The sequence below is a fragment of the Myxocyprinus asiaticus genome, chromosome 15 (genome assembly GCF_019703515.2).
Source record: "Myxocyprinus asiaticus isolate MX2 ecotype Aquarium Trade chromosome 15, UBuf_Myxa_2, whole genome shotgun sequence".
Taxonomy (NCBI): Eukaryota; Metazoa; Chordata; class Actinopteri; order Cypriniformes; family Catostomidae; genus Myxocyprinus; species Myxocyprinus asiaticus.
Genome location: NC_059358.1, coordinates 24,973,253 through 24,990,258, shown reverse-complemented (window position 1 = coordinate 24,990,258; position 17,006 = coordinate 24,973,253). Strand labels below are relative to the sequence as shown.

Sequence of the window (17,006 nt, the reverse complement as noted above, 5' to 3'; positions counted from 1 at the left end):
TTATAACCAAGCAGCACGGAACAGTGTACCATGAGCTCAGCTACCATGCAGCAGCATCTGAATCCATCTCTCATCCCTTTAATACTATATCATTTATCTCCACCCATCCCGAGACTGCTTGCTCTCTGTGGGTGGGCAGGCTATTCTCATTTCTCATCAGTGCATCCCGTAATCTTCAATCGTGTCCCTGCAATTAAGCATTTGTCTTTCGCGCTTTCTTTCTCCTTTTTATTTTCTCCCTATCACGTAAATCATAGTCTTTAGTTTCTCTTTCCAAGCTAGGACCCCTCTGAGCCCATTTCTCTCTCTGTCATTCCTCCATTTCACCATAAAATGAGTGACAGTGGCAGTTCAACCGTCCTCTCTATCTCTCCACTCGTCCATCTTTAATTTCTGTTGCGGTCCCTTACGAGACACTGGAGAGGTTCAATGGCTTTATGCTCACAGCCTCTCAGGGAGAAAGGGAGATAATGAGAGAGAAAGAAAGAGAGAAGGAGTTATGGGAGAAGGAGTAGAGGACAGTCATGGCTGTTCTCCCTCATGTACAGAAGCAGGATAGCATGTACACTACCGGTCAAAATTTTGAAACATGTGAAATGTTTCACATGATCTTAAAAATCTTTTGATCTGAAGGCGTATGTTTAAATGTTTGAAATGAGTTTTGTAGACAAAAATATAATTGTGCCACCGTATTAATTTATTTCATTATAAAACTAAAATTTAATTAAAAAAAAAAAAAGTTTTTGAAATTGATGACTTGGACCAAATAATAAAGAAAAGCAGCCAATAAGTGCCCAACATAGATGGGAACTCCTTCTATACTGTTTAAAATGCATCCCAGGGTGATACCTCAAGAAGTTGGTTGAGAAAATGTCAAGAGTACATGTCTGCAAATTCTAGGCAAAGGGTGACTACTTTGAAGATGCTAAAATATAACACAGCTTTGATTTATTTTGGATATTGTTTAGTCACAACATAATTCCCATAGTTCCATTTATGTTATTCCATAGTGACTCTACTATTATTCTAAAATGTTAAAAAAATTATAATAAAGAATGTGTAAGTGTTTCAAAATATTTGACTGGTAGTGTATATAAATATTTTAAGTGCTTTGGATTGTTAGAAGATAAATGCTGCTCTTATGGGACCAGTTCAGATTATTTGTTTTTAAAGCACATGTAAAAACAGAACTTCACACAAGGTTTCACATCCATCAAATTCTCCCACACACAACCTAACACATACAGTACATCCAAAGAAATAACACATCCACTCGCGTACACTCACAGTGGGTTGCCGGTAACAGAGCAGGTGAGACTGAGGGAGTCTCCTTCTCGGAGGATGCCCTGAGGGGGAATAATTTTCACCGTAGGAGCAACTACAGAGATAAAGAGATAGATAGAGAAAGAGGAAAGCACATTTTCAACAGGTGTCAGGATACAAATTCACTGTTGGTTACGACAGCAATAAACACCCTAAAGCTTACTCGGATTCAATTGTCATTTTTTATAGAGTAAGAGCTGTTTGACTCTTAAATCTCTGTACTTTGAGTGCTCTGGCTGGCCTACTTTATGAGATGAGGCCTTGTTTAAAATTTATATTTGTTTTTTCCTTTTTTTTCTGACATCTATATCTATATTATCATATTTCAAGAATTGTTAAAGCTGTGTGATGTGCAATGGGATATACTTTTGCCTTCTCATCCTTTATTATACCAGGCAGAATGTAACACAAACAAACCTCATTAGAGGCTTGCCAAGTGAACATGTTCAAACAGATGGGGCTTCAGTGAGCTAATAACAACTGTTAATCAGTCTTATATGGCAGTATTCATGGAAATGGCATTGTTGGCTCACAATGAACGTCCAGGCTGTAGTGACGAACTCGTTTCTGCCCCACGAGCACTGGGTGAGACGCCTCACAGCTCATCGCCGCTCCATTATCTTTCCTCTCCACGGGGATACGGATTGTGTTGGACACACTCACAGTCTTCCCATTTTCCTGCTGAGAGATCACACCTGAAAAAAAAAGAATGAATCAAAAAGCAAATTTTAACAATATGTTGTACATTTCAACTAGACATTATTTGCATACTTTTAAAAATAGATTGCCCTGATTATTACAAACAGTATGAATTTGATGCAGTGAGTAATGCACCTTGCACAAATCTATTCCACCTGCATGAACAGGTTCCATTATTCTTGTGAGATTCTTAAGTTTTAATTTGATGAAGGAAAAAGTAAATGACATATGCAGGATTAAGGGCAGAAAATTGAGAATGGGGGAAAAATAAGAAGAAAAGGGGTGATTAAAGATGTAGGCGGACAGAGCAGCAGGACAAACTAACAGTTTTATGAGGGGTATATGGTAATAACCTTCATAAAGTAGACATTTAAATTATTTTCACTGAAGTGGAAAAAGAGGCTGGCTCTAAATTCCAGCAGAACCCTGTATTAATGAATCTTTTGTGGGTAGACACACATACACTAACTGTATTTGCTCTGTTCCAAAACCCATTGAGCTGTCTACCAATGGAGAATTTTAAGACATCATATGTACACTCTCGACATGAAGCTGTTCCAAAAGGTAGCCGACTTAATGTCATGTGTATTTTGTTGATTCATGTCTTTTATTTTGAAATGTTTAGTTCCTGTTTCCCTTGTCATGTGATTTCTGTTTTCCCTCCATGTTCATGTGTCATGTTTTCATTGGTTTATTGTTTAATTATCTTGTTATCAGTTCTGTTTGTTCATTGGTTTATGTTCCCCCATGTCCATGTATTTAATCCTCATGTTTTCCATTGTGTCTTGGTCAAGTATTGAATGTGTATGTGCATAGTCAAGTCATGTTTATAGTCAAGTCATGTTTATAGTCAAGTCATGTTATAGTCAAGTTCATGTTTATGTTTTATGTTTCACGTTTGTAGTTAGGGTTACTGGTTATCACGTTTGTAAATAAACTGCACATGGGTTCTTCATCTTCATGTCTTCGTCATTGCCAGTGCCAGCACACGTTACAGCAACGCCTCAGCCTGCTCCATGCCAAGTCACAGCAACGCCTCAGCCTGCTCCATGCCAAGTCACAGCAACGCCTGAGCAGTTGGACCTGGAGATGGTTCCCACCCTTATACCCACCCTTCATTCTCCTGAGCAGGCAAGCGGAACTTTCGGCCCTCCGACCCTGCCTGGACCCTCCGAGCCCTGGACTTCGCCTTGGCCTGTCAGTCCCTCGACATTGCCTCAGCTCTGCGTTCCCTTGGCTCCACTGCGGTCCTTCAGCCTGTCGGCTTTGCCGGGGTCCCTCGTCCCTCCGGCTCCTCCTTGGTCTGTTGGTCACCTGGCTCCGCTTTGGCTCGCCGATCCTCTGGCTGTGCCTCGTCCCTCCGATCTGTCAGCTCCACCAGGGACCTCCTTCCCTATGGCTCCACCTTGGTCCTCAGTCCCACCGGCTCCACCTCAGTCTTCCAATCCCCCAGCTCCACTTGCTCCTCCGAGCCTCTAGCACCGCCTTGGTCCTCCCTGCCATCAGCTCCACCCTGGCCTTTCGAGTCTTCGGCTACTCTCCAGGCACCAAGTTCCATGGCTCCGCCCCTCGAGCCTCTCACGGCTCTGCCTTCCATGGCTCCGCCCCTCGAGCCTCTCATGGCTCCACCCTCTACGGACTCTGTCATGCCCCACGCCTCAAGACAACCCCCCCCCGCTCCCTACAGAACTTTGAATTTATGTCATGTTTTACGTGTTTTGTTTATGTGTTGGGGTGTCAGGAGCCACCCCTTAGTGGGGGGGATATGTCATGTGTATTTTGTTGATTCATGTCTTTTATTTTGCAATGTTTAGTTCCTGTTTCCCTTGTCATGTGATTTCTGTTTTCCCTCCATGTTCATGTGTCATGTTCTCATTATCTTGTTATCAGTTCTGTTTGTTCATTGGTTTATGTTCCCCCATGTCCATGTATTTAAGCCTCATGTTTTCCATTGTGTCTTGGTCAAGTATTGAATGTGTATGTTTATAGTCATGTCTATAGTCAAGTTCATGTTTTGTTTCACGTTTGTAGTTAGGGTTACTGGTTATCACGTTTGTAAAACTGCACTTGGGTTCTTAATCTTCACGTCTTCGTCATTGCCAGTGCCAGCACACGTTACTCTTAATTATGCTTCCTCTTAAGGAATATTCCAGAATCAGTACAAGTTAAGCTCAATCAGCAGCCTTTGTGGCAAAATGTTGATCACCACAAACAATGATTTTGTAATATCCTTTTCTTTAAAAAAGATTTGGTGGGTTTAAAAATTTGAAGCATATTATTTTATAAATGCACTTAAATTACATTCTTCTGTTAAAACGTGTATTATTTGAGCCCCTAAGCTGTTTAAACGGACGTTTTTACAGTCGTTTAAGGGTTTACAGCGTTATGTCATCATGGCATCTATGTTGTAAAATTGAGTATAACTTTACACAGAAAAGGATAGTTAGCGACATGCATATTGTTTGTGTCTTGTGGCTATACATTTGAAACAGATTGGCCCCATTCACTTACAATGTAAGTGTCTTACAGTAACCTAGTAACCAGTAACTTTTTTTTTTTTTTTTTTTTATAGAAAAGAAGGGACAAGTCAAAATAAATTTTTGTGGTAATCAACTTGTATTGAACCTGGAACAATCCTTTAAGATACCTTCTTTTCACTAAATTCTAAAGCATCATTGCATGTAGGCAAGGCAAGAATGCACTGTAATTAGCAATTACAAGGTGAAAGAAATATTGCTTATAAATAAACTTATATATCATTCAATACTGATAAGTCTGAAAAAATAGTGAATGAAAATAACACTTTAAATTTTTTTCAAATGTGTGTTATGCAGTATTATGCATATTTAGAGTACTACACAGTTAGCTTAGCAACATGCTAATGTCAGACTCTATTGAAATCAATTGTGAGTTGATCTCCCGCATTGAGTTGCAGCCGTGTTACGTGCTTCAAATCAGTCACTAATGGGGTTCCAGTTCATGATCATTTATAAGTAAAGTTTTTGTACTTGATGTCTTATGTCTATGTGTGTGTGTGTGTGTATGTATATATATATATATATATATATATATATATATATATATATATATATATATATATATATATATATATATATATATATATATATATATATATATATAGTGCTTTCAGAAAGTATTCAGACCTCTTTTCCATTTATTTTTTTCACATCAATCTACACTCCATACCCCATAATGACAAAGCAAAAACCAGATTTTTGATAACTTTGCAGATTTAGTAAAAGAAAAAACTTAAATATCACACTGACATAAGTATTCAGACCCTTAACTCAGTACTTAGCTGAAGCACCTTTGGCAGCGATTACAGCCTCAAGTATTTTTGAGTATGATGAGACAAACTTTCTACCTACGGGTTTGAGGCCAGCGCGGCTAGCACTGGGGGCGATCTGGGGACCCCAATGGGATCGCCTCCGCCGGGTATCCCCCCGTGGACCTCCCATTCCCCAGCACGCTCGTCTGCCCCGATCGGGCTTCCGGATGAGTCCGCCGGCTCTTCTCACGGCGAGTTTGGCCTCTTGTTCAGAGCCCGCAAAACTGATGAGCTCTCGAGCGCAGCATCGGAGAGCGGGCTTGTCCAGTCGGACGCAGAAGCCTCAGCTGGGCTCCCCCCTTTGGGGACGATTGCCCAGTCACAGGCTGATGCAGAGATGATGGACATGCTTTCCCGGGCGGCCACGAGCGTCGGGCTAGAGTGGAACCCTCCACTCTCCCCTGAACCCTTGCGGCTCGATGATTGGATCCTGGGCTCGCGGCGCCGCTGAAAGCAGCCATGCCCTGCTCCAGTGCCTTTCTTCCCGGAAGTGCACGAGGAGCTGACGAAATCGTGGGAGGCACCTTTTACTGCCCGGTCCCGATTCCTCAGTTCCCCTGCCCTCGCTACCCTCGATGGCGGGATGGCCAGGGGCTATACAGCGGTTCCCCTGGTGGATAAGGCCCTCGCGGTGCACCTATGCCCACAGAGTCCAAGCCCTGTAGGTTCACGTCGTCCCTGACGGCTAAAGCCTACAGTGCTGCTGGACAAGCCGCCTCTGCCCTGCACGCCATGGCTCTCCTGCAGGTCCGCCAAGCCAAGGCGCTAAAAGAACTACACGAGGGTAGTTCCGCACCAGATCTGATGCAGGAACTGTGCTCGGTGACCAACCTCACTCTCCGAGTGACGGAGGTCACGGTGTGGTCTCTCGGGTGGACGATGTCCACATTAGTGGTCCAGGACCGCCACCTTTGGCTCAACCTGGTCGAGATGGGTGAGGCCAACAAGACACAGTTCCTTGCTGCCCCCATCTCCCAGGCTGGCCTATTCGGTGACACCATCGAGGACTTTGCCCAGCAGTTCTCGATGGTGAAGCAGCAGACGGAGGCTATCCAGCATATCCTGCCCCGGCGCGGCTCAAGATCCCGCACCCCGTCTGCTCATTGCCAAGGACATCCCCCTGCGGTGACTGCACCGGCTCCACCACAGCCCGCCCCTTCGGCCCGGCGTTGAGCCCACCGCAGGAAGCAGACGCCACCCGTCTCACAGTCGGCCGCTAAGAACCCACGATGGTCATCAAAGTGCCCCTGAGACAGGCGACCCAGGGTCGAAGAAACCCACTCAACTGGAGCTGGTAGGAAGAACACTCCAACCCCCGGTGGAGGGCCGGGTGGAGAATCTTTTGTTGCCATTTTGTTTAATTTTGCCGCATTCCCAAGTGGCTGTGGTACCCAACAGTTCAGCGGTTTCCTCCCCCTGGGTCACATACCCAGTGTGCACGGTCGTCATCACAACCACCGTCCACGGGTTTTTCCTTGCAGGATTGGTGCCCAGCTGTGGCACACATCCGCCCCCGATGTGACAGTCTCCATGGGTTGCGAGGACAGGCCTCTTCCTCCCCCATCCCAGGCTGTTCCAGGGGTGGTCACAAGGAGCCAAGTAAGTGCTTCGATGTCCCTAGACTCAGCACGGCCATGGCACCTCGAGCTCCGCCCCGCTGTGAGGCCCCACCTGCCGGTACGTCCGACGACGTTGTCCCTTTGGTCCCCCTTGCGCGGAACTTGGATGCGTGGCTTGCGCTTTCCAATCCTTCGCGATGGCTGATCCGGGCCGTCTGACTCGGCTACGTGATTCAGTTCGCCAGGCGTCCGCCCAGGTTCAGTGGTATCCACTTCACCTTGGTGAAGGACGAAAACGCTGCTACCTTGCGCGCGGAGATCGCTACCCTCCTACGGAAGGGTGCGATAGAACCTGTCCCTCCGGCTGAGATGAAGAAGGGGTTTTACAGCCCCTACATCATCGTACCAAAAAAAGGCGGAGGGTTGCAGCCAATCTTGGACCTGCGAGTACTGAACTGCGCTTTACACAGACTCCCATTCAAGATGCTGACGCAAAAATGCATTCTGGCGAGCGTTTGGCATCAAGATTGGTTTGCGGTGGTAGACCTGAAGGACGTGTACTTCCACGTCTCGATTCTACCTCGACACAGACCCTTCCTGCGGTTTGCATTCGAGGGTCAGGCGTATCAGTACAAGGTCCTCCCTTTCGGCCTGTCCTTGTCTCCTCGTGTCTTCACGAAAGTCGCAGAGGCAGCCCTTGCCCCGTTAAGGGAAGTGGGCATTCACATTATCAACTATCTTGACGATTGGCTAATCCTAGCTCACTCTCGGGACATGTTGTGTGCACACAGGAATTTGTGCTCTCACACCTCAGCCGACTAGGGCTTCGGGTCAACTGGGAAAAGAGCAAGCTCCTCTGGGTTCAGAGCATCTCTTTCCTCGGTTTGGAGTTGGACTCAGTCTCTTTGACAGCGCACCTCACGAACGAGCATGCACAGTTGGTGCTGGCCTGTTTGAAGGCGTTCAAACAGAAAACAGCGGTTCCACTGAAACTCTATCAGAGGCTCCTGGGGGATATGGCATCCTCAGCGGTGGCCACCCCACTCGGGTTGATGCATATGAGACCGCTTCAGCACTGGCTTCAGACTCAAATCCCGAGATGGGCATGGCGCCGCGGGACACATCGCGTGGTCATCACGCCGGTCTGTCACCATCTTTTCAGCCCTTGGACCGACCTCTCGTTTCTATGGGCAGGTGTTCCCCTAAAGCAGGTCTTCAGGCATGTCGTGGTCACGACAGATGCCTCCAAAACAGGCTGGGGCGCTGTTTGCAACGGGCATGCAGCCGCCAGCTTGTGGACGGGCCCGCGACTGCATTGGCACATCAACTGCCTCGAGTTCTTGGCAATTCTGCTCGCCCTGTGGAGGTTTCGGCCATTGATCCAGGGCAAGCACATGTTAGTTCAGACAGACAACACGGCAATGGTAGCATATGTCAACTGCCAAGGCGGTCTGCGCTCTCGTTGTATGTCACAACTCGCCCACCGTCTCCTCCTCTGGAGTCAGCAGCACTTCAAGTCACTGCGAGCCACTCACATCCCCGGCGACCTCAACACTACAGCGGATGCACTGTCATGGCAAGTTACCCTCAGGGGAGAGTGGAGACTCCACCCTCAGGTGGTCCAGCTGATTTGGAGTCGATTCGGACAGGCACAGGTGGACCTGTTCGCCTCCCAAGAATCCTCCCTCTGCCCGCTCTGGTATACCCTGACAGAGGCACCCCTCGGCATAGACGCGCTGGCACAAAGCTGGCCTCCTGGCCTACGCAAATATGCATTTCCCCGGTAAGCCTACTTGCACAGACTCTGTGCAAGGTAAGGGAGGAAGAGGAGCAGGTCGTCATGGTAGCACCCTACTGGCCCACCCAGACGTGGTTCTCAGACCTCATGCTCCTCGCGACAGCCCCCCCGGCAAATTCCCCTGAGTAAGGACCTTCTTTCTCAGGGAAGGGGTACCATATGGCACCCGCGACCAGACCTCTGGAATCTCCATGTCTGGCCCCTGGACGGGACGCAGAAGACCTAAGCGGTCTACCACCCACGGTGGTAGACACGATCACTCAGGCTAGGGCCCCCTCTACGAGGCGCCTGTATGCCTTTAAGTGGCGTCTGTTCACTAAGTGGTGTTCTTCCCGCCGGGAAGACCCCCAGAGATGTGCAGTTGGATCGGTGCTTTCCTTCCTGCAGGAGAGGTTGGAAGGGCGGCTGTCCCCTTCCACCTTGAAGGTGTACGTTGCTGCTATAGCAGCACACCACGACACAGTCGACGGTAAGTCCTTAGGGAAGCACGACCTGATCATCAGGTTCCTGAGAGGTGCCAGGAGGCTGAATCCCAGTCAGCTGAATTTGCAGTCAGCTGAGCTTAAGGCACTCTCTTTGAAGACTGCCCTCCTGACTGCGCTGACTTCCATCAAGAGGGTAGGAGATCAGTCCGGGCTAGTCTCACGTGATCCTGAGACCCCGACTGGGCTATGTGCCCAAGGTTCCCACGACCCCTTTTAGGGACCAGGTGGTTAACCTGCGAGCGCTGCCCCAGGAGGAGGCAGACCCAGCCCTGTCGTTGCTGTGTCCGGTGCACGCTTTTCGCATCTATTTGGATCACACGCAGAGCTTTAGGATCTCTGAGCAGCTCTTTGTCTGCTTTGGTGCACAGTAGAAAGGAAGCGCTGTCTCCAAACAGTGGATCGCCCACTGGCTCATTGACGCCATAGCTATGGCATATCACGCTGATGATGTGCCGCCCCCGGTGCCGCCCCCGAGCCCATTCTACCAGGGGTGTAGCGGCCTCCTGGGCCCTGGCCAGGGGTGCCTCTCTAACAGACATTTGCAGAGCAGCAGGCTGGGCAACACCCAACACCTTTGCCAGGTTCTACAACCTCCGGGTGGAACCGTTTTCGTCCCAGGTAGTGGCACGCAATACAAGCGGATAAGCCTGGCATAGCCGGCCGGGTGTATCGCTTGCACATAGCGCCTTTCACCTCCTCTGAGCTGAAGACGTGCGCCATTAATTCCCAGTAGTGTTCACAAACTATGTTCCCTGGTTGACTTCCTCCAAGCCCTGTGGCAGTCGAGTTTTCAGAGAGACTCACTGCCAGCCCAGTACATGTGCTAACTTAGAGCCCTGTTCTGGGGTATCTGCTCCGCATGTGGCGGTTCCCTGTAAGGTAACCCCATGCGATGTATATCTTCCGCTAATTCGTTTCCCTGTTGGCAAACTGTGTCTTCCTTGGGCAGAGCCCCTATGCCACAGTCTCCATGTTTGTAGTAACTCCTCCCCCGTTGGGTAGGATCTACCATGAGGTAGATTTTTTTTGGGTAGTCGACTTGTCCCCAAAGCGCCGTTTGACACTCATAACTATGTTGGGGGAGGTTACGTGTTGGCCTGGTGCGCTGGCTATGAGGCACACAGTGGTCTGCCCACCACACACCGCCAGTTCACGTAACACAGTTCAGCCAGTTGTGGGATTTCGTATAGGGACCCCTAGTGTCACTACATCGACACAACGTTGAGTGAGTGACAGAAAGGGAACATCCTGGTTACTTGCATAACCTCCGTTCCCTGATGGAGGAAACGAGACGTTTTGTCCCTCCTGCCACAACGCTGAACTACTCGCTTAAATGGCCGGACCTTGTCTCGGCTCCTCAGCATAAAACCAGAATGAGTGGTTGCATACCAGCTCATTTTATACCCGTATGTCCGGGGGAGTGGCATGCAAATACCACTCGCCAATTTTCATTGGCCTTTTATCAAAGACCAGAGGTGTTTGGGGCTCCCAAGAGTGACCCCTAGTGTCACTACATCGACACAACATCTTGTTCCCTCCATCAGGGAATGGAGGTTACACAAGTAACCAGGACGATTTTCTACCATCCTTCTCTGCAGATCCTCTCAAGCTCTGTCAGGTTGGTGGATAGCCATTTTCAGGTCTCTCCAAAGATGTTTGATTGGGTTCAAGTCTGGGCTCTGGCAGGGCCACTCAGAGACATTCACAGAGTTGTCCCTAAGCCACTCTTGTGTTGTCTTGGCTGTGTGCTTAGGATCATTGTCCTGTTGGAAGGTGAACCTTCGGCCCAGTCTGAGGTCCTGAGTACTCTGGACCAGGATTTCATTAAGGATATCTCTGTAATTTGCTGCACTCAGCTTTCCTTCAACTGTGACCAGTCCCCCAGTCCCTGCCTCTGAAAAACACCTCCACAGCATGATGCTACCACCAACATGCTTCATCATTGGGATGGTATTGCGCAGGTGATGAGCGGTGCCTGGTTTCCTCCAGACATGACGCTTGGAACTGAGGCCAAACAGTTAAATCTTCATTTCATCAGACCAGAGAATCTTTTTCTCACAGACAGAGAGTCCTTTAGGTGCTTTTTTGCAAATTCCAAGCGGGCTTTCGTGTGTCTTGCACTGAGGGGAGGCTTCCGTTCGTGCCACTCTGCCATAAAGCCCAGATCGGTGGAGTGTTGCAGTGATGGTTGTCCTTCTGCAAGTTTCTCCCAACTCCACACATGATCTCTGGAGCTCAACCAGAGTGACCATCGGGTTCTTGTTCACCTCTCTTACCAAGGCCCTTCTCCCCCCCCCGACTGCTCCGTTTGGCTGGTTGTTCCAATCTTCTTCCATTTAAGAATTATGGAGGCTACTGTGCTTTTGGGAACCTTCAATATAGCCAAAATTTTTTTGTAGCCTTCACCAGATCTGTGCCTTGACACAATCCTGTCTCTGAGCTCTGCAGGCAGTTCCTTTGACCTCATGGCTTGGTTTTTGCTCTGATATGCATTTTCAGCTGTGAGACCTTATATAGACAGGTGTGCCTTTCCAATCATGTCGAATCAATTGAATTTGCCACAGGTGGACTCCATTCAAAATGTAGAAACATCTCAAAGATAATCCAGAGAAATGAGATGCACCTGAGCTCAATTGTCATAGCAAAGAGTCTTATGTCAATAGCCTAGTTTCCATCCACTTTTCGTGCTATTTTGTTATCAACAAAGTGAAAATGCGTAAATAATTTTGGCGAAATTTGCCATCTTCTGCCTGTTTCCATTCAAATGGCCTTTTATTGATAAAAATGGTGTGTGTGATGACGTCATGCCTAAACAAACACTTTGTTGCATAAGTTTTGGTTTATCACAAAAGAAATCTGCCCTTAAGCCGTTTCCATACAGAAATGTGTGTTTATCGCTAATTCGCCTCCCAGATGTCCCTAATTTTTTCCTCCAAAGTCTTGGTAATATGGGGAGAGTATTGAGACAATTCATTGAAATTAGACAGCTTACTGTCATTTTAATTTCACAAATAAATGCAAAGAGAAGAGGAGGAATTGCAATCAAAAGGGAACAGTTGCCCTTCTGATAGGACTGTATTATTGGTCCTGATGTTGCACCTATCGCAGGTTGCCACCGGTTCCAACCCAAAAGCAAATTGTCATGGTCCTGTTCAAGCTGGCAACCTGCACCAAGAAGTGGGAGAAACTTTTGGTCTTAGTATAAAGACCATCCATTGATGTGTATAGCTATTAAAGAAAAATGTATGCGGTGTAATATCAGGGTTTATATATGATACATTCCTGATATTCAATAGGCTATTTTGAACAATCATCTAATCTAATGCATTTCCATCACAACTGCATTATGCATATTTCTCCAGTAACTTTTAATGACCAACTGAACTTGGTTGTCATCCAAAATTAATTTTACTGTCACAGTGCAATTTACATTTTCTGAAGAAGCTCAGCAATCGCGATCCGAGGTTCAAAATATTTAAAAGTTTTAAAATGTTCAAAAGCTAGTTTTCTGAAAGTGAACTCATTGAACAAATAGTTCTGATAGTTTAGTTTTATCTAGTCTTGAAAAAAGTGTAGAACATTCTGAGAATGTCATTCAGCCCACTTTTTTTGGTCTATAGAACAGGGTAAGGCTAATTTAAGTTTGTGTAAAGAAAAGGCATATATAGGTCTAAAAATATAATTTTTTTTGTTTGGTAATTTAATACAGGGAATTTTGCCGGTATTTTTTCAAAAGTAAGCTAAACAATAATTTTATAGAATTGGGCTATATGTTAGTGTTCTATACTGAAGCTTTTCTCCTAGTATTGTGTATTTAACAATTGGGGCAAATTCTGTCATGTGACACAAAATTTTTGCATTAATGCCAATTTTCTCGACAAAAAGTGTTTCCAAACCAGTTTTTAGTGACAATTGAAGTATCGACATAGAGTTTATGCGCTAGAATTAAACAGAAAAATATTATGTCGACACTTGTGAAAGTTTCCATCAGGTTTATTTTGATGCGCTAAAATTTATTCGCAAAAAATCATTGGCTGGAAATGTAGTTAATGTGATATTTCAGTTTTTTCTTTTTAATACATTTGCAAACTCATCAAAAATCCGCATTTTGCTTTGACATTACGGGTATGGAGTGTAGATTGAAGTGAAAACAAATTCAAGCATTTTAGCATAAGGCTGCAACATAACAAAATGTGAAAAAATGAAGGGGTCTGAATACTTTCTGAATGCACTGTATGTATCTCCGTATGTACTGTTTCTCTTTGTTTCTCTTTCAGTCTTTTTCTCCATCTTTTTTACCCACTTGGAGCCCAAAAAAGGAAAGCACAAACAAAGACAGGAAGCAAATGTGATGGTACTGAGAGAAAAGGGAGAGACAGAGGGAAAAAGAGGAGAGTTAACAGAAAAAGAGGTATGCACAGATTGGGGCCACACCTGGATCCACACTCTGGCACAGTTGTGTATGAGGGTGTGACAACAAAAGGGGGCTCTTCTGCACACATGCAAGGGGAACCAGATGGACAGATGCATTTGAAATTCGATAAAGTAACAAAGCAATAGAGGGGAAAATGTGCCAATGAGCAAACACATGAGGGAGTGGGGCAGAGTATCTTTCTGTCTGACAGAGGGATTAGTAGAAATGTATGACATTTATCATGAACACAGAAATTCTGACAGAGAGACAAAGCAAATATGCACATATGCTTTAATCAGATTTTACTCTTTTGTGTGTGTATATAAGAGAGGAAACAGTATATGTACTGTATGCTAAGAACATGTCTGGTATATGAATGTGTTTGTATTGGATAAGAGACTCTTTTGTCACATTAAAATACATACATGCATGAATGCACAAGTGTCAGAAATGAACCTTTTCGTTAAGGGGCTATATGTGCCCTGGATTGGATTTCCAAAGGGGTTTTCACCTTAATGAGGGCATTTGTTTTTAACCATTTAAAAAAGTTAATGTGTCATCCTTTTAAGTCTTATACTTCAGTGTAATCAAATAATTAACATAAATTCTCAATCTAAAACTCTTCATATTTAATATGTATAAAATAACTTATTTGATAATGTGTTTTACTAGACTGGACTAAATTATTAAGATGTTACAAATAAAAAACAGTAATTCATAACAGGGCATTTTTTAAAAACAATTTTGGCCCCACATTTTGAATTTCAGGGGCATTTTTTCACTTTTGGTGGCATTTTTGGCCTAAGCCTTGGTTAATTTCTGACTCTGGAATATGCACTCACCAGGAATCTCTCGACGGTCTCGAACCCAACGTAGTGTTGCTGGTGGCTTGCTCCGCGGGGACACACATGTGAGTTCCACTTCTCCGCCCTCCACTGCCTCTTTCTTCACCTCCACAATGGGCACCTCCGGGGGCACCACCACTGACAGTGTGGCCACCTGGTGGTGTGTGTCATCAGTGTAGAGCTGGCAGAAGTAGCCACCCTCATCAGACACACTAACGTTAGTCAGCGTGATCCGCACCAGTCGCGGCGTAAAAAGAACCATTTGAAAACGGTCATCTTTCAGTGCTGAGAGAAAAAAAAAAACCCCAGAATAGAACAGTGTGTAAGGAAATGTATACAGAATATAAATATACCAGGAAAATATAGATGAGGAGCTGCAAAATGAAAGGAACAAAATGGTTGTGTGTTGGCGGGAATGAAGCCAAGATATGCAATAGAAAACAGTGTTGGGGGGTATAACTAAAAGTCCAGATGCTACTAACTTCAGAAGCATGAGCGTAGCTCAGTTCTTTCCAAAATAGTGTAGCTTTTCCAGTAAAAAGCTGTCTTTGTCTATAGCACTATGGCATGATAAAACACAATGTTCATATTTATGTAACATTGTATTTCACACACATCATTTTAAGTGTTCTCTTTTAGAATGTCCTTCCTCTTAAGTCTAATTCATTGTAACAAATTGGTTTGAAATCATCCAGTTTGAGTCAGTGAAGATCCATGCAGAATCCACTGAAATCTTGAAAAAGAACCTCCTCCAAGAGCACTTGAAAGACTAGCCTTTTCCACTTTTTTCTTCCTTTTTTGACACTTAAAATAATCTTCACTATACTTCTGCCTTAGTATTGTACTACTCCAGCACAGAATTTAGTATGGTAGCACTATGTGCATTGTGTTCTCCTGTGGATTAATTGCTTCTGATTCTGCTCCCATTTCTATAAGTTTGTTTGGTTAAATATTGCTGTTTATCACTGTTTTTTATTGAATTATGTAAATTAGGATGTTTTTGTGCAAGTTTTATTAGTTTGTCATTAAGATCCTGTATGCAAGATTGTGTATGCAAAATTAAATTTGCTCTGTGTTATCAGTCTTATAAATAAATTTATAGTAAAACAGAAAAGTAGTATTGCCCTTTGAGAAGATTTAATGCACACTGATAACAACCCCCCCCCCCCCCCCCACTTGTAGTGTTGCTTGACTGTAGCTTAACTACTTTGAATCATTGGTAGTTTGTAACTTTGCAAGACACAGTTTCAAATTAACTTCTCCAACTTACTCCAAATTACACAATAAACACACACACAAAAAAAAAAAAAAAAAAAAGAAAGAAAGAAAGAAGAAAAAAAAAAGAGTACCATAAAAAGGAGAAGATGAAAAGGAGTACAAAAGAAAGATAATGGGTTTAACTACCATTTCTCACAGAACAGCTGACACAGAACAATACATAAATACTGAGGGGAAGCAGAGAACAGAGGAAATGAGGACTAGTGGGGAAAATGTTTTGTGCTTTGAAACCAAGGTGAAAGAAAAATCAATCACCAGAAAATGATAATAATAACATATAATGATGCCAGTTACGGGGGCTAGACAGGGCTTTTTGGGATAAAATCACACAGACTCATTTTGAATTGACTGATGCTAAATACTCCTTTTCTCCCGACTTCCTTTTAAAGGTCTTTGACTGCTCAGGAGATATGACCCTCTGCCTTCAGCACACTCAGAAAGCAGCATACTGTATGTGCTTGATACATCAGATGATTACTGCTCTGAATAAGCCATGGTATTTTTCAATATTTGAGCCTTTTGTTGGAAAATGTAAGCAAATGAATGAATCAGCAATTGAGTGAGTCAGTGAGTGAGTGTATGATAAATCAAGGATTGATTGAATGAATGTATGAGCGGGTGAAAGAGTAAATGGATAAATGAGGTAGCAATAGAATGAGTTCGCAAGTTCAAGAGTGATACATTTAATGAGAGAGTGAATTAATGATATGAGTGATAAACTGAGTGACTGAGTGAATGACTGAGTGAAAGAGATACTTTGAATGAGTGGGTGAGAGAGAAATTTGTCGAGTCAAACTTTGACGGATGGACAGACAGACAGATAGATAGAAAAGAGAGTGATAGATAGATTAAAAATGATAGACAGACAGGCAGAAAGAAAGAAAGAAAGAAAGAAAGAAAGTAAGAAAGAGAAAGAAAAAGATGGAAAGCGGGCTTGTTTGAACATTCCATTAATGTAAGTCTATGGGATTTGGGGGATTTTTGATCACCTCCAATGGGAAAACCACAAGTCCGATCATTTTGGAAAAACACTAATAAGCCTAGTGTAGAACAGCACACTTTTTCCAGGTCAACATAATGAGTTAGTAAGGATTCAAAGAGTGAGTGAGAGTGTGATAGATTGAACGAGTAAGAGAGTGAGTGAGTGAGCGAGCGAGCGGGTGGGTGGCTTGATCAATAGGTGAGCACATTTTTGTAACATGTGTATCTACTTACTCTATCCCTGTTCTACATGACAGGAAATAAGATTCCCAGTA

At 44.6% G+C, this 17,006-nt stretch overlaps 1 protein-coding gene across 4 annotated transcripts in view; it reads right to left on the bottom strand.

Annotated features, from left to right (window-relative positions):
- The window catches only part of LOC127452438 (cell adhesion molecule 4-like), a 201,384-nt gene that overhangs the window by 35,137 nt on the left and 149,241 nt on the right, over positions 1 to 17,006 (bottom strand). For all 4 annotated transcript variants that reach the window (XM_051717877.1, XM_051717879.1, XM_051717876.1 and 1 more), the window contains exons 3-5: positions 14,470 to 14,757; positions 1,857 to 2,018; positions 1,288 to 1,378 (exon numbers count right to left, since the gene is read on the bottom strand). In XM_051717877.1, the coding sequence (XP_051573837.1) occupies positions 1,288 to 1,378; positions 1,857 to 2,018; positions 14,470 to 14,757 (541 nt within the window). The remainder of the gene's footprint in view (positions 1 to 1,287; positions 1,379 to 1,856; positions 2,019 to 14,469; positions 14,758 to 17,006) is intronic.